This window comes from Plecotus auritus (assembly GCF_963455305.1).
Source record: "Plecotus auritus genome assembly, chromosome: 2".
Classification (NCBI taxonomy): Eukaryota; Metazoa; Chordata; class Mammalia; order Chiroptera; family Vespertilionidae; genus Plecotus; species Plecotus auritus.
Genome location: NC_137771.1, coordinates 18,866,965 through 18,890,440, shown reverse-complemented (window position 1 = coordinate 18,890,440; position 23,476 = coordinate 18,866,965). Strand labels below are relative to the sequence as shown.

The following is a 23,476-nucleotide window of genomic DNA, read 5'->3' as shown; positions in this document are numbered from 1 at the left end:
GCCACCAACGCTGCCCCCTCCCCAGTGCCGGTCAAGCTGGGAACAGGCTACTCCACCTAAAATAAAATCCATTTGCCTGAGAGCGCACATGAGAGCAAGAGCCTCTTCAGATTCATCCGTCTCTCTCTCTCTCTCTGCAGGGCCCAGCCCCCGCCCACATGCTAGTCAGCAAATACATGTTTTTAAACAGACAACCCTCAATATATGCACATTACCTTTTTAACTGTATACATGCATTATTGCATAATTATATTACATAGAGGACAGTGAAGTAGAAAATTTAAAACAATCAGATTTAGAGGAAGAGAAGGGATCCATCTTGAGCAAACCCACTTTAGAGACCAGCATGAGAGCTCTGGTCCTCACACTCTAGGGCATCAGCGTGTCCTAGGAGCCTGACCCCATCCCCACCCCCCTGCAGCCTCCAAGTGGGTAGAACTGGGAGACCGACCACTTGCATCGTGGGTGAGACCCCCAGGGCATCCTGATGCTCCCCAAAGGGGAAGAACCAGAGTCCAGTGTGAGGATTAAGGGCTCAGGCTGGGGTGGAGGCCCAGCTCCATGCAGTGTGAACAAGTCACCTAACTTTTCTAATTCTCAGTTATCTCGTCTGCCAAACGTGGGTCCCCCAGCTTGCAGAGTGCAGTAAGGATGACGTGACAGCGCAGTACAACAGCACTCATGTGGACTGCTGTGTGGACACTTTAAGCCAAGGCTTCGGAGGGTGTTTCTTAAGGGTCTGACAACCAAGAGCCAAGAGGGTGGAGCTGTGTGTTGTGTGGAAACGGGGCATACAGAAGTATAACCACCTGCATTCATCGCCTCTTAGTGGAGGTGCGAGGGCCGAGCGCAGCCACTGCACTTCGTGGGTCTAACACCCTCTTTAAATTCGGGAACCTCGTAGAATGAGCACACCCGAAGTAAGGGGGTGTCTGGGAGCACATCTGCAGTCACTGGTCACCTCCAGCAGATTCAACTGCAGGGAACTTTCACTTTACATTAGGCATCTCCGTGTTGTCTGATAATGAGCCATATCTTTGCAATCATAAAAAAAAGCAAGAAAAATATTTTTTAAAGAAATGAGGAAATTAAAATAGAAAAGGTGGCCCTAGCTGGTTTGGCTCAGTGGCTAGAGCGTCGGCCTGTGGACTAAAGGGTTCCAGGTTCGATTCTAGCCAAGGACCCATGCCTGGGTTGCGGGCTCGATCCCCCCCAGTGGGGGCTGGGCAGGAGGCAGCCAATCAATGATTCTCCCTCATCATTGATGTTTCTATCTCTCTATCCCTCTCCCTTCCTCTCTGAAATCAAAATATTTTTTAAAAAAAATAGAAAAGGTATCCACAAAATAGCAAACAATCCCATCAAGCATCAAATATTATGAAAATAATATATCTATAAATCAAATCAGAAGATCACTAGATAAATTTGGGGTCTTTTATGGTCTTAAAGGCCCAAAGATGACACAATTTCTTAAAAACAGAATAGCCAAACTGCTCCCCCAAAATAAAACATTCAAATTAGGGCTAAATTGAGAGCAAAGTGGTTGGGGTTGAGTTCAAGCAAACTCATCACTAAGGGATTTGAACACCAGGGAAACTACTTTTAAGGGGACTGACCGTGGCTGTCCTTCCTTCCTTGAAAAATAATCCTGATCCGCAAGCAGCAGAAACAGGGCCCCAGGCAGCTCCCCCTGCCCATCCTTCCCAGGGCCCCCCAAGGTGTGGCTAGTGAGAGGACGTGGGGCACAGAACGGGCTGGAGGACAAAGATGACAGAAGGTGGTAGCTGGTGCATAACGGGGCCTGGGGAAGCACCCAACCCTGCTGCCCACCGCAGGGCAGTGGAGGGTGGCAGGGAGCTGCTTACAAGAGGGGCAGCGTCACATTGGCAGCCCTGGACGGCCCCCGGCCAGGCTGCTGAAATGGACGGTTGGTGTGGGGCACACAGTGACGGGAAAGAGGACAGAGACCGAGAGAGAATCTGAGATACAGCCGGTCAGACAGACAGGAGGAAGAGGAAGCGGGGAAGGGGAGATATACTTACTTCACGGTTTATCCGAATCTTAATGATTCCAGTGAGGGAACAGTACAAAGCAAAAGAGACAGATATTAGGCCAGAGGCAGATGGAGGTGGACGGAGCACAGAAGTGGCCAGAATGGGCGATGCGAGCAGGGGAGGCAGAGCGGAGGCGGGGGGGGGGGGCGCGGGGGGGGGGGCGCAGGGAGGGGTAGTGGCGTGTCCCTGCTGGGGCCCAAAAAGAAGCCAATTGGGACCTTGAGGAGACCAAGGAGAGGCCTCAGTCATCAAAGGTGCTTCAGTCTGAGAAACCAGGCCCCGCCCATATCCCAGCCAGGAGAGAGGATGGGAGGTGGGGGAGAAGGCAAGGCATTCTGGGCAATAGAGCTTAGCTTGCCCGGCCCCCAGGAGTGGGTGAAGAACAGGGAGAAGAAGGTCATCTCCAGAATCACCAACTACCCCACCTCCCCAGTGCACCCCTTCCTCCTCCTACACGCCTCAGGCCTTCGCTCACGCCCCTCCCTCCCTGGATGTCCTTCCCTCTCCTCTCCAGCCACCCAAAGCCAGCGCAAGCCCTCCTTCCTCCAGGCAGCCGCCCAGGGCTGCCCGTGGCCCTGCCACTAACCTGCTGTGCGGCCCTGGGAAAGTCCTTCCTCTTTCCGGCCTGTGCTTTCCCCGCTGACCTGACATTTAACTTGTGTATATAGTTCTGTGTCTCCCCAGCTCGAATGTACATGCTTAAGGAAGGCAGGCCCTGTGTCTGCCTTGTTCACGGCCGTATCCCTGGTGTCCGGCACAAAGCCTGGTACACGGTAGGTGCTCAAATTATATCTGCCAAATGAATCAGTGATGCTCCCCCAAACCTGTCGAGCTACAGGGTGAGGGAGTCTGACCAGTGTCTTGTCTCACCCTCCTCCATGTGGGAGTAGACTTGTCACCCCTTCTTCACACCCCAGCCCAGGCCTCCTGGCTGCCTGCCCTGTCTCTGGCCCCTCCCTTCCATCCAGCCAGACCCACTTGCTGCAGTGAAGGCAGGAGGGTCTCACGGTTCACAGCCAAGGCTTTGGAGACACAGACTGAGATCTGAGTCCCTTCTTGGCCGAGGCACTAGCTGTGTGACCCAGGAGAAGGAGCCTCCTCTCTGAGCCCCAGATTCCTCACCTGCAAAGGGCGGTCATGATGCTAACTACGTCCCAAGGTGGTCACAGGGATTATGTAAAATTACATATTTGGTATAAAGTGCTTAGCACAGTGCTTGGCATCCTGTACGTGCTGAGTAAATATGAATTATTATCCTGAAGTACCACTCTGATCACGGTCAAAATGTTTAACAACTCCTGGTGCCCCAATTCCTTCACCTGTCATTTGAGGCCTTCACGCTCCAGCCCCTGCCTACCTGCAGCCTCACTGTGTGTCATGACAATCCCAGCTCCAAGCCTCTTGGCCCCTCACCGAGAGCGGATCCTTCCTCACGGCTGGGCCTTGCTGTCTACCCTCCTCTCTTTATTCTGCGTCTGAGGCTGCCATCTCTCAGGCCAAGCCCCGAAGTCTGCAGGAGGCCTTCCTGATGACTACGCCCACTCTGTCCCCCCTGCTGAGCTCCCTGGCACTGATGCAAGAGACAGGGGCCCTCGGAATCCAGCCATTTGGATCCCCACGTAGCCCCTGACAGGTTCTGCCCCGCAGGGACAGGGAGCCTGGAGTAGGCAGGGCAAGGTCAGCAGAGGTGGCAGGGGAGAGGCACTCACGTCTATATAGTTGGCGTTAATGTAGTCGGCATCGGGGTCTCCCAGCATCGGGTGGAGCTTCACTCGGTGCCGATCATCTGGAAGCACAGAGCGGGGCCATGGGGTGGGCAGGGGCTGAACTGGGGAGCCGGAGCAGGTGCTAAGGGGAAAGGCTTCCTGGAAGCCAGATGTGGGGCTCAGGCAGAGCGGCCAGGAAACTGACCAATAGGCTCTGTAGACCACAAGGGGCAGGACAGGCCAGTGGTTAGTGTCTGGGCTACAGCATCATGAAGGCCAGAGGTCGTGTGCTATACAGACAAGTATTAGCTTTGTGACCTTGGCAAGGACCTTAACTTCCCAAGCCTCGGTTTCCTTACCTGTAAAGTGGGGTTATAATATGTCCCACTTGACAGAGTTATTGAGAAGGACAAGTGAGATAATGGGTGTAATGCTCAGCACACGGCTGGGCACATGGTAGACACTCAATACATGGCTCACTCTGGCTATCCTCCCCTTTCAACCCCCTCCACCCACTGCCCCAGACCCCAGGCCCCTCCCCAGGACTCACAGGCAGGCAAGGGCTCCTGCCGGCTGCCCTTGACCTTGTCTTTCTTCTTTGTGGCATCCCAGCCTTCAAAGAAGCTCTGCCAGAAGGGAAAGTGGAAGTCAGTGAGGAGAGAAACCCTCTACTGGTAAAAACCCTATCCTCTCCACGGGATGCTGGGGGGACCATGATAAGGGCCAGGTTCGTGGTTAAACTTGGAGCCTAAGATAAAGTCGCTGTAAATCCCTTTATCAGCTTGGTTCAAAAGCAAGCAGTGGTGGGAGAAGTGAGAGTGAGAAAAGGGGAAAAAAAGAATTCAGAGACATTTGAAGAATCAGGTTTAGGTTAAAACCAGGTTTGAGTTGGGAAATGAGGTAAAAGTGAGGGTCAAATTAAGATTAGGATAAGAGTGGTGTCAGAGTCTAGAGAGAGGTAGGATGGGATTCAAATTAGAGTTAAATGGAGCTTAGGATGACAGTCAGGGTCCAAGTCAGACTGGGGGTTAGGTTTGAGGTCAGGGTCAGTGTTGGTGGTCAGGTTCATGTTAGGAATAGGATGAGGAGCTGATGGAAATGAAGATAAGATTTAAGGTCAGATTTCAAGTCAGGGTTAGGATACAAGTGAGAAATCAGATTAAGTCTGAGATTAGGATCAGGGTCAAGTAAAAGAAATTAAATTAAGTTGGGGACTGTCTGAGCAAGAATCCCTTGGGAGGGGGCTGAGAGTGGGCAAGGGCAGCGTGCACAGGGAGGAACCAGGCGAGGCCCTGGTGAGGGGCCCTGGCTGGCCTGGGGTCCTGCACCTCGTACTCCTGCTTGAAGCCATAGCCCTCGGCCGTCTTCATCTGGTTGATGTGCTGCAGGAGGTCGGCCACACGCACCGCAGGATGCAGCTGCCCCGTGTGATACGGGGAGCCCTTCCGGCCACACGGACGCCTCGGTGAGCCCCCCAGAAGGCTGCTGGCCTCTGTGACGCCATTGCCACGCTGGTCCCCTGCAGTTGGAGAAAGGGTAAGGGGTTCCTGACACACACAGGCCCAGCCTGGGGAGCCCCAGATGGACTAGAGGAGCTAGGAAGGAGGAGCATGGGCAACGTGGAGGATGGCTGGGTGGTTCACTGGAGCCAAGCGGCCTAGCTGGGCCCGCCCACATGACCCTGGGCATGTGCCTTCCCTATTGCATCTGGGTTTTCCCATCTGTAAAATGAGCAGGTCAGATCACGTGACCTCTGAGGGCCCTTCTAGCCCAGCCCTGCCTGCTGTGATCCTGTGGAAACGGAGGCTTGGGAAGTTAAGGTCCCCTCACTCCATCCCTCTGCTCCCTCCCAGGACCAGACCTCTGTGACTTCTCCATGTTCCCTAAAGGGGACAGCACTCAGCAGAGCCTGTGACAGCCTCCTCATTCCTTCCCCTCTTCCAGGGAACAAATCTGGAACACTGGCAACTCCCAGCAATTACCCCCATTCAAAGACAAGCAAATCCCAAAACTCAAAGATAAGCAAATCCCAAAATTAGCGGCTGAGGCCACCCTCTCTGCAGATTAAGGCAAGGCACCTGAATAGAGACGTTTTTCCTGTGCAAGCATTTCCATTGTCAGTCTGTGCAGCAGCCTCAGCCAATCAGGGAACAGGTGGAGAGGTTCACAGTGCACCCCAATAAAATTGTACCCTCCCCCCTGACCAACCCACTCCCTGGCTCTTCCTGTGAGTCCCTCCAAGGATGTCCCACCTGGTCCCTGATATCAGGTCCTGGGATTGAGAAAACAGCCCACTCAGTCCTCCCATCTTCAGACACTCACTCCCGCACACTTACTTAACACTCTTTCACCTATGTAAGGGGTGGGGGACTCTAGGCCAGTCCCCCGAATTTCTCACAGCTGCTCTCTGCCCAGGTCTGAGCTGGCAGGGGAGAGTGAGGAACTCCCAGTGAGGCCTACATGCCAGCCCCCACCCTTCCCTCTGCCTTCACACATGCTGTTCCCTCTGCCTCCAACACCCTTCCCCTCCTGTTTTTGCCTGGTGAACTCACACTCATCCTTCAGACCTCAGCCAAATGGTGCCTGGCCTCTAATTCCTACTCATGACTCACTGATAGAATGAATGAATGACCACCAGGCACACCCTGCATACCTCGACTTTCCCAAACTCTAGTCCCTGTCCCTCCAAATCCGAAGACTGCCAGGCCCTGCTTGGGCCCCCCTTCCTGTGCTGGGTTTGAAAACTGGCTTTAGGGGCTCCAAGCAGAAAGGCAATTCCAAGGCAGGGCCTATACGTTTCTCTTCTCTCACAAATCAAAGTCCTGAGCTGATGTCATTCAATGTCTGAAAACAATTACTTCACATCTTTTGTCCAGATTTCTAGTTGCTTACAGCTGGAGAGCAAGTCAAGTGTCAGTTACCCCATCGTGGCCAGATGCCCCAAACCCTTAATTTTACAGATGAGGAAACTGGAGTCCAAAGATGAGAGACTTGCCTGACGCAGTAGTTGCCAAAGTGTGTTCCAGAAAATACTCGTCATGTCACATGACTAAGTGGTATTCCATTAAAAAGAGGAGGAGGAGGAGGACAAAGACAGGTTCTATGTTTTAAGGAAATCTTTGAAATTCTGGTTTAAAAATAATAAGCAGGTCCTAACCAGTTTGGCTCAGTGGATAGAGCGTCGGCCTATGGACTGAAGGGTCCCAGGTTCCATTCCGGTCAAGTACCTTGGTTACGGGCACATCCCCCAATAGGGGGTGTGCAGGAGGCAGCTAATCGATATTTCTAACTCTCTATCACTCTCCTTTCCTCTCTGTAAAAAATCAATAAAATATATTTTAAAATAATAGTAATAATAAGCAGGTTTTTTTCCTGTAAGACCTGTTAGGGCTTCCAACATGGTAGTGTGCATTTTAAATCTCCAAGAGATGGGCAGAAATAGCAATGTTTCACCACCATCCAGCACCGTGAGAGCTTTTTTGTTTGTTTCATGAAACGCCCTCAGGGAACACAGTGTAATGTGGCGATTAAGAGACAGGCTCTGGAGTCAGGCCTCAGATGAAATCCCAGCTCTGCAGGTGACCTTGGGGATGTTACTTACTCTCTCTCTAAATGGTCATTTTCATGTGTCAAATGAAAAACAAAAACCTGTTACTCTCCAACCTGATGATGTAAATATTAAATAAGAGAATGTGCATAAAGAACGCAGCCCCGTGCCGGGCATATAATGAGCACCTGCAGATGGCAGCTATTGACATAGGAGTAGTTTCCAGAAAAGGGAGGGACCCTTGAGTCTCAGAGAGCCGCAGCAGCTGGCTGACTGACAAGAGGAAGGCTTCCTGTCTTAGTCCCTCTCCGCTGTAGCATCTCTCCAGAAATGACAATTCTAAACTGCACTACAGCAAACACACAATGCAATCCTTTCCAAACAAAGGATTTCTGCTGGCTTGAAGAACTCCAAGATGAGGGGTGGGGGGGAGGGGAGGAGGTGGTGACTCCTAGTGCTCTTTGTGGAAACCATGCCAACAGCCCTATGGAGGGCTCTCCCGTAGAGAAAAGGATAACGGAGGTGATGGGGGAATCCAGCAGCTCATCCCAGAGCCCTGAAGGTCTGGCAGCCTGACGCAGCCTCACAAGGAGGCATGGATGAAGAGCGCTGAATGGCCAGGGCCCAGAGGCTCTGAGGGTTTTCATATGCGGATTTCAGAGACAACAGGGACACTTCCCAACACCTTGGGAACATTCACAGCCAGCCTGCCACCATTTGCTCAGCACGATAAGTCCCGATTTTAAAATGTGCATCCAAATCAACATGGCTTTCTGTTCTAAACCCCCCAAATCTGGCCTACACTGTGTGCGAAAGAAAAGAAGAAAGTGGAGGCTAGAGCAGCGTGGGGCCTGGAGAAATAGAGAAGGTGTCGAGACTCAGCTCCGGTCTCCAGAAAATTCCTTGAGTTCCCCTGCTGTCACCTCTTCATCCATGTCCTGCATCCCACCTTCAGTGTCCACTCCCTCCTCACCATCAGTTAAATCTTATCCATCTCAGCCGAAAACCTGGCCACCCCTGCCCAAAGGTGTATCTTCTCAAACCCTGGCAGCATCAATAGTCCCCACCACCCACCTGGCAACTAGCCTGGTGCTAACTTCCCTGGCTCGGTCCTGTCTCCCCAGCCCGTCAGTGAGTTCCTTGGGAGCAGAACCCAGGTTTCCTACCTCTGTGTCTCTCAACAGGACACAGCAGCAGATATGCACCCTAATACCCTCCCCTCCCACTCTCCCCAACACCCACTGGAGTTTTCAGCCTGATCAGACCTCTCCGTGTTTTCCATAAAGATTATATGCCCACCCCCGTGCACTTGCACGTGCTGTCTCATCCACGAACACCCTTTCTTTCCCATCTCTGCCTGGCTGAATCATAGCCATTGCTCAAGGCCTAGCATGATACAGTAGAAACAGCAATTTTCAGCTCAGAGAGACCTGCATTTAAATCCTGGCTTTGCCACTTCCTGGCTCTTTGACCTGGACAAGTGACTTTGCCTCTTTGAGCTTCTGTTTCCTTGTTTGTAACATGAAGGGTTGATAACAGCTACCACACACTGCGGTGGAAATGTAAGGAGGGAGACCTCAAAGAGAACATGATGAAGAACTACATGTCAATGAATTTGAAAACTTGAATGAAATGGACAAATTCCTAGAAAAAAATTAACTTACTAAAAGTGGCTCGAAAAAGAAATAGAGAGCTTCAATAATCCTTTTCTCCTTTAAATACGTTGAATTAAAAGTTTAAATTTTTCATAGAGAAAAGAACAGAAAGAGATTGTTTTACAGATGAATTCCATCAGACTTTCAAGGAGACAGTTATTTTGATCTTCCATGAAAAGGAAAAAAAGAAAAGAAACTTCAATGCATTTTATTAGACTAACGGAATTTTGATATCAGAAACCAAACAAAGATAGCGTAATCCCACTCAGAAATACAGCTTTAAAATCTTGAATGATATTACAATTATACTGAACCCAACAATATATACAAAATCTAATGCAACATGGCCAAGTTGAACTTATCTCAGGACTCGAAGGTTACTTTAACACTAGAAAAGCTAAATGTCATTTGCCTCATTAACAAGGTATGGGGGGGAAAATATGACAATAAGGCAGAAAAAAGGATTTGGTAAGTTTAATGCCCATTTAAAATAAAATGTCCTAGCAAACTAAAACTGAAGGAACTTTGTTAATCTGATAAAACATTTCTACCAAAAACTATAGTCAGCGTCATTCTCAGTGTTTAATGTTAGAAGCACTCCTTTTAAAATCAGGAAAATGTGACAAGAATTCCAGCTCTTACTACTTCCATTTAACACAGTACGAGAGTTCCCAACCAGTGCCATTCAGAAAGACTAGGGGGAAAGGGGTGAGAAATAAAGAAGAAGAAACAGAACTGTCAGCATTTGCAGTTCTTATGATTGTACTCAGAAAAATCTGGAAGATTCTACAGACAAATTAGAATTAATGAGAAATTTTATCAAAAAGTATGCATATAAGACCTATTTATATACAGAAATCAACTACATTGTCTATACAAGCAACAATCAGACATGTAATATTTTAAAAGTATACCATTTGTACCAGGAAAACTGGATAGCCACAAACAAAAGAATGAAGTTGGATCCTTATCTAACACCATATACAAAACTTCACTCAAAATGGATCAAAGAACTAAATGTAAGACCTAAAACTTTATTATAAAACTCTTAGAAGAAAATATAGGGTGGCAATGATTTCTTGGCTATGACACCAAAAGGCACAGGCAACAAAAGAGAAAAAAGAAGGCAAATTGCATTTCATGAAAATTTAAAATGTTTGTGCACCAAAAGATATTATCCTATCTAATCCTATCTAATAAAAGAGTAATATGCAAATTAACCATCACTCCGCCATGCCCACAAGCCAATCAGGAGCGAATATGCAAATAAACCCAACCAAGATGGCTAAGGCCACAGAGAGCAGGAGGGAGGCTTGGGTTTCCCTGGCAATGGAGGAAGTCAGGCTTTCCGCCTGCCCTTGCTGGCCTAGGCCTCCACTCAAGGCTACAAAGTTTCAATGATAGAAGATACATAAACCCAAACAGAAATGGCGGCAGCCACGGAGCTGGAAAGAGCAGGAGTCTAGGGTTGCCCCCGACGATGGAGGAAGCCAAGCTTTCCACACACCCTGGCCGGCCCAGGCCTCACTTAAGGCTACGAAGTTTCAATTATAGAAGATACATAAATCCCAACAGAAATGGTTGCCACCAAGGAGCAAGCAGAAGGCTTGGCTCCGCTCCAGGCTACAAAGTTTCAATTGTAGAAGATAAATAAACCCCAGATACCAGGGCCTCCGCTTGGGTCGCCATGGGGCATGGCCGGCCTGCAAACCACCACAGGCCCCTCACCCAGGCCACCCCACACCCCAAGGGAACCCCCACCCTGATCCGGGACACCCTTCAGGGCAAACCAGCTGGCCCCCACCCGTGCATCAGGCCTCTATCCTATCTAATAAAAGAGTAATATGCAGATTGACCATCACTCCAACACACAAGATCCTGCCCCCATGTGGATACAAGATGGCCACCACAAGATGGCCAGCAAGGGAGGGCAGTTGGGAGGGACCAGGCCTGCAAGGGAGGGCAGTTGTGGGTGATCAGGCCAGCAGGGGAGGGAAGTTGGGGGCGATCAAGCCTGCAGGGGAGGGGAGTTAGGGGTGACCAAGCCGGCAGAGGAGGGAAGTTGGGGGCAACCAGGCCTACAGGGAAAGGCAGTTGGGAGGGACCCAGGCCTGCAGGGGAGAGCAGTTGGGGGGACAAGACCTGCAGGGGAGGGCAGTTAGGGGTGACCAGGCCTGCAGGGGAGGGCAGTTAGGGGTGACCAGGCCTGCAGGGGAGAGCAGTTGGGAGGGACCCAGGCCTGCAGGGGAGAGCAGTTGGGGGGACCAGGCCTGCAGGGGAGGGCAGTTAGGGTGACCAGGCCTGCAGGGGAGGGCAATTAGGGGAAAACAGGCTGGCAGGGGAGCAGTTAGGCATCAATCAGGCTGGCAGGGGAGTGGTTAGGGGGTGATCAGGCTGGCAGGCAGAAGCGGTTAGGGGCAATCAGAAAGGCAGGCAGGCGAGCAGTTGGGAGCCAGCAGTCCTGGATTGTGAGAGGGATGTCCCAGATTGCAGAGGGTGCAGGCTGGGCTGAGGGACAGGCCTCTAGTTCACAAAATAAAAAGGCAACCCACAGAATGGGAGAAAATATTTGCAAATCAGATATCTGGGAAGGAATTAATATCCAGACTATAGAGAGAGAATGTCTAAAACTCAACAACAAAAAAAAAACCTGATTCAAAATGGGCAAAGGGCTTGAACAGTCATTTCTCCAAAGAAGATGCACAAACGGCACATGCGCAACATTCAACGTTAGGGACATGCAAATCAAAACTACGTGATCCCACCCACTCTCCTTAGATGGCATTTATCTAAAAAAAAAAAAGCAGAAAATACAAGTACTGGCGAGAATGTGGAGAAACTAGAACCCTTGTACACTGTTGGTGGGAATGCAAAATGGTACAGCCACGTGGAAAATATGGAGGTTTCTCAAAAAAAAAAAATTTAAACGTAGAATTATTTTATGATCCAGCAATTCCACTTAAAACAAAACAAAACAAACACACAAACTGAAAGCAGGGTCTCACAGACATCAATGTTCGTAACAGGATTATTCACAATAATTCAAATATGGAGGCAACCCAAGTGTCTATTGACTGATAAATGGATTTTTAAAATGTGATTTCTATATACAATGGAATATTATTCAGCCTTTATTTTTTTAATATATTTTATTGATTTTTTACAGAGAGGAAGGGAGAGGGATAGAGAGCTAGAAACATCGATGAGAGAGAAACATAGATCAGCTGCCTCCTGCACACCCCCTACCGGGGATGTGCCTGCAACCAAGGTACATGCCCTTGACCGGAATCAAACCTGGGACCCTTCAGTCCACAGGCCGATGCTCTATCCACTGAGCCAAACCGGCTATGGCAAGGAATATTATTCAGCCTTTAAAAAGGGGGGTGGATTTTGAAAGATGCTATAAGATGGAGAAACCTTGAGAACATTATGCTAAGTGAAAGAAGCCAGTCACAAAAACACAAACACTTATATGAGATAATAGAATAGTCAAAATCATAGAGGGTGGAATGGTGGCTGCTAGAGGCTGGAAAGAGAGGGGAAGGAGGAGTTATTATTTAAGGAGCACAGAATTTCAGTCTACAAGTGAAGACAGCTATGAAGATGGATGGCGGGGATGTTGCACAACACTGTGAATGAATTTAATACACTGCACTGTACACTTAAAAATGACTAAGATGGTAAATTTCATGTTATGTGTATTTTACCACACATGCACAAAAAATGTATCATTTGCAATATAAATAAAAAATATAAGGGACCTGGGGGTATACCTAACAAAAATGTATAAGATTTTATGGAGAGAATAATTGAAAGACATTCAGGACCTAAATAAATAGGGTGATATCCTATATAATAAAAGCCTAATATGCTAAGTGTCCAGTCGTCCAGTCAACCATTCAACCAATCAAAGCATAATATGCTAAGGCCACTCAACCGCTCGCTATGATGTGCACTGACCACCAGGGGGCAGACAGTTGACCTGTAGACCAGTCGCTATGACGTGCACTGACCACCAGGGGGCAGACGCTCCAACCGGTAGGTTAGCTTGCTGCTGGGGTCTGGCCCATCAGGACTGAGCGAGATGGGCTCGACACATCCTGGAGCCCTCCTGCAGTCCCTCCCGGCTGGCCAACCTCCCACATCCCTCCCAGGCCCCGACTGTGCACCGGTGGGGTCCCTCAGCCTGGCCTGTACCCTCTCACAATCAAAGCTGAGGGATTCCCCCCATGTACAAATTTCATGCACCGGGCCTCTAGTATATCATATTCATAAATGGAAAGACAATTTCATGTCAGTTTCCCCCCAAATTGACCTATAGATTCAATACAAATCCATCTAGTAAAGTTTTCCAAAGAACTTGAAAAGTATAAAATTTATAAGACAGAGAATGAGCACAAATATAGCCAATACATCCCTGATGAAGAACAAAGTCAGGAGTGCTTGATGTTTCAGATATCAAGATATATAAATACAGAAGTTAAAAAATATGGTATTGGCACAGGAATCACCAAATTGGCCAATGAAAGAGAACAGGGAGCCCGAAAACAATCCACATATGTATGGAAACGTGATATATGATAAGGGTGACATTGCAAATCAGTAGTGAAAGTATGAACTATAATACCTGATGCTGCGACAGTTGGTTTTCCCCATAGAAAAAAAATAAAATCCTTAATACACATTACACACAAAAATCAATCACAAATAAATAAAGCTTGAAATGTAAAATGCAAATTATTAAATGTTTTAGCCTTGGTCGGTTTGGCTCAGTGGATAGAGTGTCAACCCATGGACTAAAGGGTCCCGGGTTCGATTCTGGTCAAGGGCACATAGCTCCATTGCTGGCTCGATCCCTGGATTCTTGGGCATGTGCAGGAGGCAACCAATCCATGTATCTCTCTCTCATCGATGTTCCTATCTCTCTGTCTCTCCCCCTCCCTTCCACTCTCTAAAAATCGATGGAAAAATATCTTCAAGTGAGGATTAACAACAATGAAAAAGTTATAGAAATAGTAAAAAATATGTTATGACCCTACATAAGGAAGAAATCTTTAAGATCTACAAAAAGTAGAACTCTAAAAAGATGGATGAACTTGACTAAACTGAAATAAAAAGCTATTCATCCAAAGACACTATAAATAACCTGCAAAGATGAGTCACAAATTTAGAGAAGATATTTGCAATTCATAAGTCACAAATGGTTATCATCCCAAATATATAAAGAACTTTTAAAAACCACTAAGAAAGCAACAGAAAAACCAACAGAAAATTAGGTAAAAGACATGAACAGGCATTTCATGGAATAAGGAACCTTGAATGGCCAGTAATGATGTGAAAATATCTTCAACCTCATTAGTAATCAGAGAAATGCAAATTAAGCCTATAGAGAATTACCATTTTATAAGAGCCAGTTTGGCAAAAGTGAAGAAGGCTGGCAAATTTTGATCTTGATGTAAAGCAAAGGAAATTCTCATGCACCGCTGCTGGGAGCGAACACAGGCAGAGCCACTTTGGAAAACAATTTGGCACTGTCTTATCAAGTGGAACAAGCACCCACTCCATAACCTGGCAGTTCTAGCATCTCCTGTGCAGGTGCATCTGCAGATTCATCTCAGAATGTTCACAGCAGCCTCATTTGTAATAACAGGAAACTGGGAACAAAGCAAATGTCCATGGATGGCAGAATAGAGAAATAAATTGCAGTAGATTCAAACAATGGAAAACTACACATCAGAGAAAATAAATGAACTATAGCGAAACTTCCATCTGGGTCAATGTTAGAAACATGATGTGGAGTTGAAAAATAGAGTGAGTTTATTTTTATGAAACTCCAAAACAAGTAAAATTCTACCATGCTCTGTTTGGGGATGCTTGTGCACTAGGTAAAACTACCCCCCAAATGGCAAGAAAGCTGTAAAGACAAATTTCAAGGGAATTGTTACGTGTAAGAGGGAGGTATGGGATAGGGGAGGGGCACCTATCTGATATTCTAATTCACCAGTGGTGTTCACTGGTGTTTGTCGTATTATGATGACTTTAGGATCTTCATAAACATTACATATTTTCTTTTGTACAAATCAGCACTAAACGGAATAAAGTGATGTGTGATGAAGTGAGTTATGACAAGCCCCTAACACATACAACTGATACGCTATACTCTACTTGCATGCCAGGTACAGCACTAATGATGTAAACACATCCTCTCATTTAGTCTTCCAGCTGCCCTACCAGCAGAACATATGAGGAAGCAGACATCCAGAGAGGTTAAGCAACTTGCCCAAGATCACACAGCTTCTGGGATCTGAGATGCAAACCCAGGTCTGTCTGACTACAGAGTAATCCCTCTTAGCCACTGGTCTCCAGCTGCTCACACGGCAGGTGCTCCATTAAGCCAGGAGCCTGCTCTGATCCTCTCTGATCACAGCATCACTCACTCCCTCCTGAGTCCCCGAGGCACTTCCCACAATTAACCCATGACCTCGCATTCCTCCTCTATGAGTCTGTGTCTAAGACCATTTTTCCTAAAGCTCTTTCAGTGCAAAGGTCACGCCTGTGCCTTCTCTGCATTTCAGGGCCAGTGCTGGTACACAGCAGGAGCACAATAGATGCTTTAAGTCTGGTGGGGGATATTACAGAAGTTATCTGACATGAGGAGCCCCAGAGCCACGAGGAAGGGGCCTGGAACCGGGCACTCACCCCGGGGGCTGTAGCCGTGGGCGTCCATGAAGGAGAGGCCCAGCCGCTCATCCTCCTGCAGGGTGCTCTGGTCCGTGAAGCTCCGGTCCACCGCGCTCATCATGTGCGTCTTCTCCTGGCGGTAGTTGACGGTGGCCTTGGTCATGTTCACCGGCTTCCTGCAGAGCAGGGTTGTTGGGAGACATGGGTGCTGAGCTGGGCAGGACTGTGCCCAGAAGAGGACGAGGAGCCCAGCACTCATTGAAGCCAGCAGCCATTCTAGAAGCATCTCTGGATGCTGAGGGGACTCTGCCTCCATCCTTCACTCAACAGACTCAGAGAGCTGCTGCCTCCCCCCAAAAAAGGGACCGAGCAGGGACCCTCTCCTGGGGACCTTTGCTGAGAGCAAGGGACAGAGCAGCAGTGGCAACCTGGCCCCAAGGCCTCAGGAAATGGGAGGAAAACTCACTCTGGGCCCATTTGGGTGACACAACAGTCACCCCACCCCAAACTAGGAAGACGGCTGTCCCCACTCCAGCCAAGCACGCCCCTCTCCATCCGCCTTCCCCTGCCCTCACCAGACACCTGCCCTGGGAGCTCCTGTCTCTCGTGTGAGGGGTGGACCGTACCCCTCCTTCCTGGCAGAGGAGCTGATTAGTGCTCAGCCTGAGTTCAGGAGTCCTCCCCGGGCCCAGAATGGACTCCAACCAGGCTGCTTCTTACCCCCCGAACTCCCAGGATGGGCCCACCACCGGCCACCGAGACTTGTAAAGAGACCCACATAGGGCCCATGTTCCCACCACTAACCACCAGTCCATCCAACTGCCAGAGCAGCACAGGGGAAAGGCAAGAGGCCCCGTCCCTCCCGGAGGGCAGAGCTTCTGGAGAGGGCCCAGGGCCCAGGGCAGGTGGCCCACCCGGTCCAGGTCTCCAGCCAGATGAGAAGGCAGTTTGTGACTCAGGGAAGTCGGAGGAGAGTGGGAGGGAGGGTGGAGAGGCAGGGGACACAAGTCCATGAACAAGAGGCCAAGCAACAGGCAATGGGGAACGGACCTGGGACCCACTTGAGAAGAAGAGTGGAGGCCCAATCATAGGGGAGGCTCAAGACAAAGGAACTATTCACTTGCTCGGCCCTACAGCATGCAGGATGTGGGGGAGAATTAAGAATGGACTTTCAGGTAATGAAGGCTCGGGGACACTGATTACCGTGGAGATAAAGAGGCCAATGAGGGGTCATCCCAGCAGGGCAAATTCCAATCAGCCTGTCCTGGTTCAAGAGCTCCCAGGGCAGAGGAAGGACAGAAGTACCTCTGGATGCTTCTGCCAGGCCCCCATCCTGTGCTAAGAAGATGGCTCTGTGTACACGCTGGGGACCAATGCTCTGTGACTGAGGTAGGCACAGCCTGCTCAGCCTGGACCAGAGACGGCTCAGTGGGCCAGGCTTCCTACTCCCAGCCCCACCCGCAGGCTTGGCATCACCATCATGGTGACCCAGGGCATAGACAAAGACCAATTTGGGGGCAGGTGAGGAGAAGCCTCTGTGGCTGTGACCTTGACCATCATCCTCAGAGAAAAGGTGGAGGAGGAAGAAGGGAAGGAAAGAGGTGAAGAGGAGAAGAGAGAGGGCAAGAGAATTAAGACACAGAGGAGGAGGAGGAGGGAGAGGGGGAAAGGGAGAGAAATAAAGGAACAATGACAAGGAAAGAGATGGGGAAAGGGGACAGAGAGAGGGAGGGACAGGTAAGACACCAGCAAACCACAGGGAAGACAGAGGACAGCCAGTCAACCTGGCTGAACAGTGGTGCCCAATGAGGCACGTCACGAGTGGACACTGGCCTAGGAGGGGTCTCCAGTGTGAACCGCAGGGTCTGTGCCTGCCCTCCTGGCCTACTTGGAAGAACAACCAACACCAACCAACCAGGTCCACAGGGGGCAGAACCCGGGAGGGATGACAAACACACAGCCGGCCTCCCGCTGATCTGATCTCAAGGTGGGATTAAGCAGATGGAATGTAATACGGACACTCGGAAAAGTTCTGCACTTAGGTTAAAAATTAAGTGCACAGGTAGAGGGAGGGAGAGCTGCCTTGTCAGCAGTTCCTGTAAAGGCTGAGCGGGGTGGCTGGGAAAGTTGATGGGGGTGTGGCTCCTGGAAAAGCCAGTGTGACATTGGGTGATGTTGATACAAGTAGGGGGTCCATGGAGGAGGAGGTGAGAGACCACCATCCTCTGGGCTGGCCCAGGACCATCTGAGTCTGCTCTGCAAGGAGGGAGAACAAGCAAGGGTGGGGGGAATGTGAGGTTTGCAGAATCAGGTAAGACAGAAGCAGATGACAGAGTAGCATCAGAAGACTGTGGTGTCAGACAGGGGCCTGGGTGGTAACCCCAGCTCTGTGACCTCTGACAGGTCCTTTAACCTCTACAAGCCTCAGTTTGCTCATCAGTAAAATGGGATCCTAGTTCCTACTTCTCAGGGTTGGTGTGACAATTCTGTGTAAAGAACTGAGCCAGAGGAAGCTCCCGGAAAATGGTGGGCCTGAGGAGCCTGGGGCCACCCAGCAAAAAGGGCTCCTCATGACCTGAGTGCTGTCTGCACTGTGTGGAGAGCTGCCAGTGTGGGCACAGGCCTGCCCCCCACAGGCACACACAGCTGTGGACCCCAGAGCGGGCCTGTGTGAGGACCTTCCTGACACAGACGTGGTCTGACCAGCAGGAATGGCTCACGAACACAAGGGGCTGCCTCAGGGTGAAAGGTCACGGAGGCTCAGGGGGGATAAGTGACCAGCTGGGGTGATCCAGCAGAGCCAGGTCTGAACCTGAGACTCTGACTACAAAGCCAGTGTGTGTGACCTCCACGTGAGGAGGTCAACACAGAGAGGAGAGTCAGACAGAGGAGGGAAGCTCAGAGACAGAGGTGGCCATGGAGAAGGGTGTGGGAGCCCAAGCCCAGCTGGAAGGGATGGGGCGGGGGCCCCCACAGAGGGGCCAGGGCCCAGGCCAGTGGAGCTACTTACGGGTAGTAGGAGTAGGCATAGTGGTCTCTCCTGGCAGCATGCGAAGAGAAAAGCACAGCTGGGCCCAAGGTCCTTCCACAAGGCTGGGCCCAGGGCAGCACCCAGCCAGCAGGGAGGAGCTGGGTGCTTTCCAGACTGGGGAGGGGGCTGGCCAGGCTCAATTATTTAGGACCAGGACCCAAGTCCCTTCCAAAACCTTCCCTGGGCCTGCTACTCGAGTGCGAAGGGCTGGGGAAAGCGCCTGGGGGAAGCAGAGCTCTCAGTTATTCACACACGCATACACAGAGAGAAATGTGCATACATGCACACCCACATAGAGGCCTACACACTCAGATGGATACACACTCACTGTACACACACAGAAACACACAGACACTACATGCACTCACAAATGCAGACATGGACTCACATGCACAGACACACATATTTAAATACACAGAGATATATACACACATATTCACAAATACACACACATGTGTACACGCACACACATGACATCCCCCACTCACAAACTCAAGGTAACTACACTCACTTCTGCAGACAGCCCCCACCCTCAGTCCCAATCCCCCTCACACCTGCAGGCCTCCCTGCCCCTGAGGTGACAGTCCTTTGCATACACCTGTGTCTCAGAGGGAAAAAGTGGCTGGGGCAGGGTGGAGAGGGATCAAGGGCAAACCTTGGGGGCCCCCTCACCCACCCAGACTGCCGCTGGGTGTGGGGTCCATTAAAGGAGCGAGGCCGCCCTTCATGGGCACCCAAAGCACAGCTTGGGTCAAGAGCCCTGACATGACCACAGAGCAGAGAGGAGGCAGAGCAGGTCTGATTCACAGACGAGGAAGCTCGGTCTCAGACAGCCATGGTCTTCCCAAGACTCTCTGGGGGTCTCTAGTGGAGTCCCGAGCACGGTCAGGACCCTGGCCCCAGAGCTAGCTCTCCCCTGAGCCACATTCAGGGGCCTCCATTCACCTGCCTCCACATCACCCCATCAGCAGAAACCCCAACGAATGGCCTTTCACAAGGAAATCCTGCAGATTAGGGGAAGGAAAGTAGAGAGGGGGGTAGGAGACTGAGGGCCAGCGAGGGCAGGAGCTTGGCTCCAGGTCACCCGGCATGTTTCATCCATCCTAGCAACAGAGGGGAGGGTCCATGGCCCTGTGGCTGGTGACAGAGGCCCTGAAGGAGGGGGTGGTAGAATAGCATTCTTCTAGTCTTCCTAAAAGGTCATTACTTTGAAAGGGCCTTCCCTGACCACTCCCCCACAATCCCTCTCTGTGCCCCCAACCCAGGCACCCTGTTCGTTTCACAATTTGTAATTATCCATCTGTGCTTCTTCTAATTTAATGCAAGGCTCCCCACGAACTACAAAGCACAAGAGGATCCTGCCCACAGCTGGATCCCCGGGGCCCAGGACAGTGTCCAGCACGTTACAACCCCTCGATAAATAATTCATTGAATGAGAAATCAATAAATAAGGGAAACTACAGCATTTCCACCTCTATGAGCTTTCATTCCTCCTCTAAACAAGTCATGGTAATAATACCCCCCACCCCCCCTTCCACCCCTGGGGCTGTTGTGAGGTTTAGGCATCAGGAAGGCACCATTCCCTGGTGGATGCACAGCCCACATGCCAGAACTTTCTCTGTCCTCACAGAGCGCTCAGTCGGCAGGGAAGATGAACGTCAATGCAAGTAAATAAATGAAAAAGTGCAAGGAAAAGAAAGTGCTGCAAAGGGAAGGGGGAGGGGCTCTAGAGGCAGAGAGGGGATCTGACCCAGCCTGAGCTCTGGGGTCTGGAGTCTGGGGTCTGGGGTCTGGGGTCTGGGGTCTGGGGTAGGCCAGGCCTCCCGGCCGCCCCAGCACTGGAGTCCCGGGGCAGATTCAGCCAGTCTCACTGTCCACACAGGCAGGACAGGATGGAGCATCTGACACCTCTTCCCAGCTGGCCCTGACTGTCCCCCATAATCCCCTGCCCCCAACCACCTCCTTCCAACAAGAGTGCATACAGGGCGGTAACTGAGTAACTGCCCTCCCACAGCAACCTCCTAATCTGTCCATGACATTTGAACCCCAAGTTGATCTGAGTACCCCCATCCCTGACAAAATTGCTCTGACACTTGACACCCCACAGTACAAACTGGAGGACCCCTGAGGAGCACAATGCACCCTGAAGGCCAGGTAGAATTGGGAGGGTTGGGGCGGGGGGCGGGTAGTGACATGCTATAGAATGGGACTGAATGGCTTTTAGAGGAAAGGAGGATCCTGGCGGCTTCTGGGGTTGCCTGAAGGGTTTATGGGGTAGCAGCTGCATAAACTGAGGGTTTCCTAGTGAGGCGTGGCAGCACTGTCTCCTGGACCCAATGCTTTCTCCGCAGGGATGGGTGACATCCCCCACTTTGCCCACCCTCTCTCCTTGAGGGTAGATGTTTTAGGGCCTCAAATATCACATGCAACCCCCTAATATCTGACCCCTCCTTTATATCCCTCTCCATCTTGTCCCACTCCCCAGCGCCCCCCCTCTCCCCCCCACCCCCAGAGTGAACTCTCAAGTCCCCTGCTGGGGAGAAGCATAGGGATTTGCCACTTACTGAATCAACTGTGCCCAGTATGGTGAGACCCTTCACATCCCTGCCCATGAGGTAGGTGCTCAGGCTTTGTAGTCAGGCCTGTGTTCAAATCAGACCCTGCCACTTATCAGTCAAGTGACATGGGCAAGTCACTCAATTACAATTTCCTCATCATGAAAAGGGAGTTAGACCCTCTTCGTAAGTCAGGATCCAAGAAGGAAATGTTCGCTAATGTATCCCGAGCCAGAGAGTGCCTGGCACACAGTAGGTACTCAATAACTAATGTGGTATTTGAGATGCTCCTGGCACATAGTAACTACTAAACAAATGGTGCTATAAAAATATTTTGTATCTCAAAGCTATGTGAAAAGAAGGCCAGGAAAAAAATCAAGCCTAATGCCCTGGACAGGCCACCCCCCACCCCAACGCCACCAGCCCACTGCTGGCATGTCCTACCCCAGACTCTCTGGAAGAATCTCTCTAGGCTGGTGCCTGGCCTCAGTCAAGGGGACCCTGGCCAATTCTCCCTCATCTCCCTGGATCCTGCTTATCGACTCCTGGCAGCCCAGAGACCCGGCGCCAACTCATCCATGTGCACCCAGCCTGACGGCAGCTAGGGCTGCAGAAGCCAGAGCCCAGGTGGAGAGCCCGTGGAGTGGGCTCTGCCTCTGGTTCCCAGGATGACCTTGGGCAGGTTCATGACCCCTCTGGGCCTGAGCATCTCTATTCCTCAATTAAGATGCATGTATAACAGTGTCCTGGGGCTGCCTGGTGGGGGGTGAGGTAGGAGGGGAGCAGTCTCAGAAGCTCCCATCAGGCTCCAAAGAGAGACTCAGCTTCAGCGGCTCCACGTACTGGGCTCCCAGGGGAGGTTTATTTGATGTTCTGAAAACAGGTTCTGTTGTTTTAAAAAGATTTAAAACCCACTAGACTGGATGTCCTTGAACTGCCTGGCGTCTCACTTTCTGGGCTCTGAGCTTCTGCAATTCTAAATTCTGAGATCCTTAGAATCCCAAATCCTGGGTTATGACACTTCAAAACTCCATGTTTCTAAGTTCTGGATTCTAAGATGTGCTGGGATTCATGCTGCCCACTGCCAAATGCACTAGACACACAGCCCTCACAAATACGAGGCTGGACCTCGGGGAATGGTAGGGGCCATAGGGAGGTCTTCTCTGAGTCATGGGCCCAAGAGGACTGCTTGGGGATCAATAATAACAGGGCCCAGGGGAAGCTGAGCCCAAGGAGAGTGAGGCTCGGGGTCCTTGGAATGAAGGGGAATGAGCACCACCCCCGCTGCTCAAGGTCAACACCACAACCCCGCAGTCAGGGCAGACAAGTCGGCAGGAGGTCTGCAGGGGGCTGGGGATTCAAAATTATGTCATCTCCACACTTTCCGCACTTGAACAGCCCAGCAGCCATAGGAGGACAGTGCCTACTTCCAGCACAGCTCCTTGGCAGCAGGCACTGCTTTCCTGGATAGTGGCACCTGGCACCAGCCAGACCAGGCTCCAGCCAAGCTGCTTAGGGGCAGCTCCATTTGCAGAGTCTCTGGCTTCCCACCACCCGGCTTGGGTCCATTCACAGGCCTGATGCCTAGGCTGGCAGCCCTCCACACACCCGCCAGGCGGCTGCCCTGCCAGCTCCAGCCCTACCAGTCTCTAGCCATGCCTCCTCTATGCCCTCCAGGCCTCTGAGGGGAAGGAGCCACGGATGGGCCAGGGCACAGCCTCACTCACCCCTTACGGATGATGATAATGATGGCCCCCAGGAGGAGGATGAGGACAGCAAGTCCCCCGGCACAGATGCCCAAGATGAGCCCCATCTCCTCTGATCTCTGGGACACCTCCAGGGGGCGCTTGCTTTCCTTGCAGGCAGCTGCGGAGAGCAAAGCAGGACAAAGGATCAGAGGGGACACAGGAACCACCTACCCCTTGGGCTGAGCCACAAGGAATGCACCGGGCTGCACAAACACACATGCACAGAGACAACTGTCCCTCCTCCATGTGTCTCCTCACCGCCCCTCACACCTTCTGCATCCCCGTGTCAGAGGCTTTACCTGCACTGTTCCCCTATCAGGAATAGCTCCCATCTCCTCTCTGCCTTCTCCAGTCCCCCCATCCTACAGGGAATGGGGGTTGGAGGATGCCTGGGACCTTCAGACCCACTTTCTGGCCCTCCTGGGAGGTGATAGGAGGAGATAAATATGTACCTAGGGTGTGATTAGGGCAGTGGTCGGCAAACTCATTAGTCAACAGA

At 50.9% G+C, this 23,476-nt stretch overlaps 1 protein-coding gene across 6 annotated transcripts in view; it reads right to left on the bottom strand.

The window, feature by feature from the left end:
* Nucleotides 1-23,476, bottom strand: part of PTPRU (protein tyrosine phosphatase receptor type U) — an 83,407-nt gene that overhangs the window by 13,470 nt on the left and 46,461 nt on the right. For 2 of the 6 annotated variants that reach the window (XM_080654176.1, XM_080654180.1), the window contains exons 14-20: nt 22,957-23,095; nt 18,654-18,683; nt 15,662-15,819; nt 5,089-5,279; nt 4,311-4,386; nt 3,764-3,840; nt 2,043-2,060 (exon numbers count right to left, since the gene is read on the bottom strand). In XM_080654176.1, coding sequence (XP_080510302.1) covers nt 2,043-2,060; nt 3,764-3,840; nt 4,311-4,386; nt 5,089-5,279; nt 15,662-15,819; nt 18,654-18,683; nt 22,957-23,095 — 689 coding nt within the window. The remainder of the gene's footprint in view (nt 1-2,042; nt 2,061-3,763; nt 3,841-4,310; nt 4,387-5,088; nt 5,280-15,661; nt 15,820-18,653; nt 18,684-22,956; nt 23,096-23,476) is intronic. The other 4 variants (XM_080654177.1, XM_080654181.1, XM_080654178.1 and 1 more) reach the window with 3 other exon arrangements.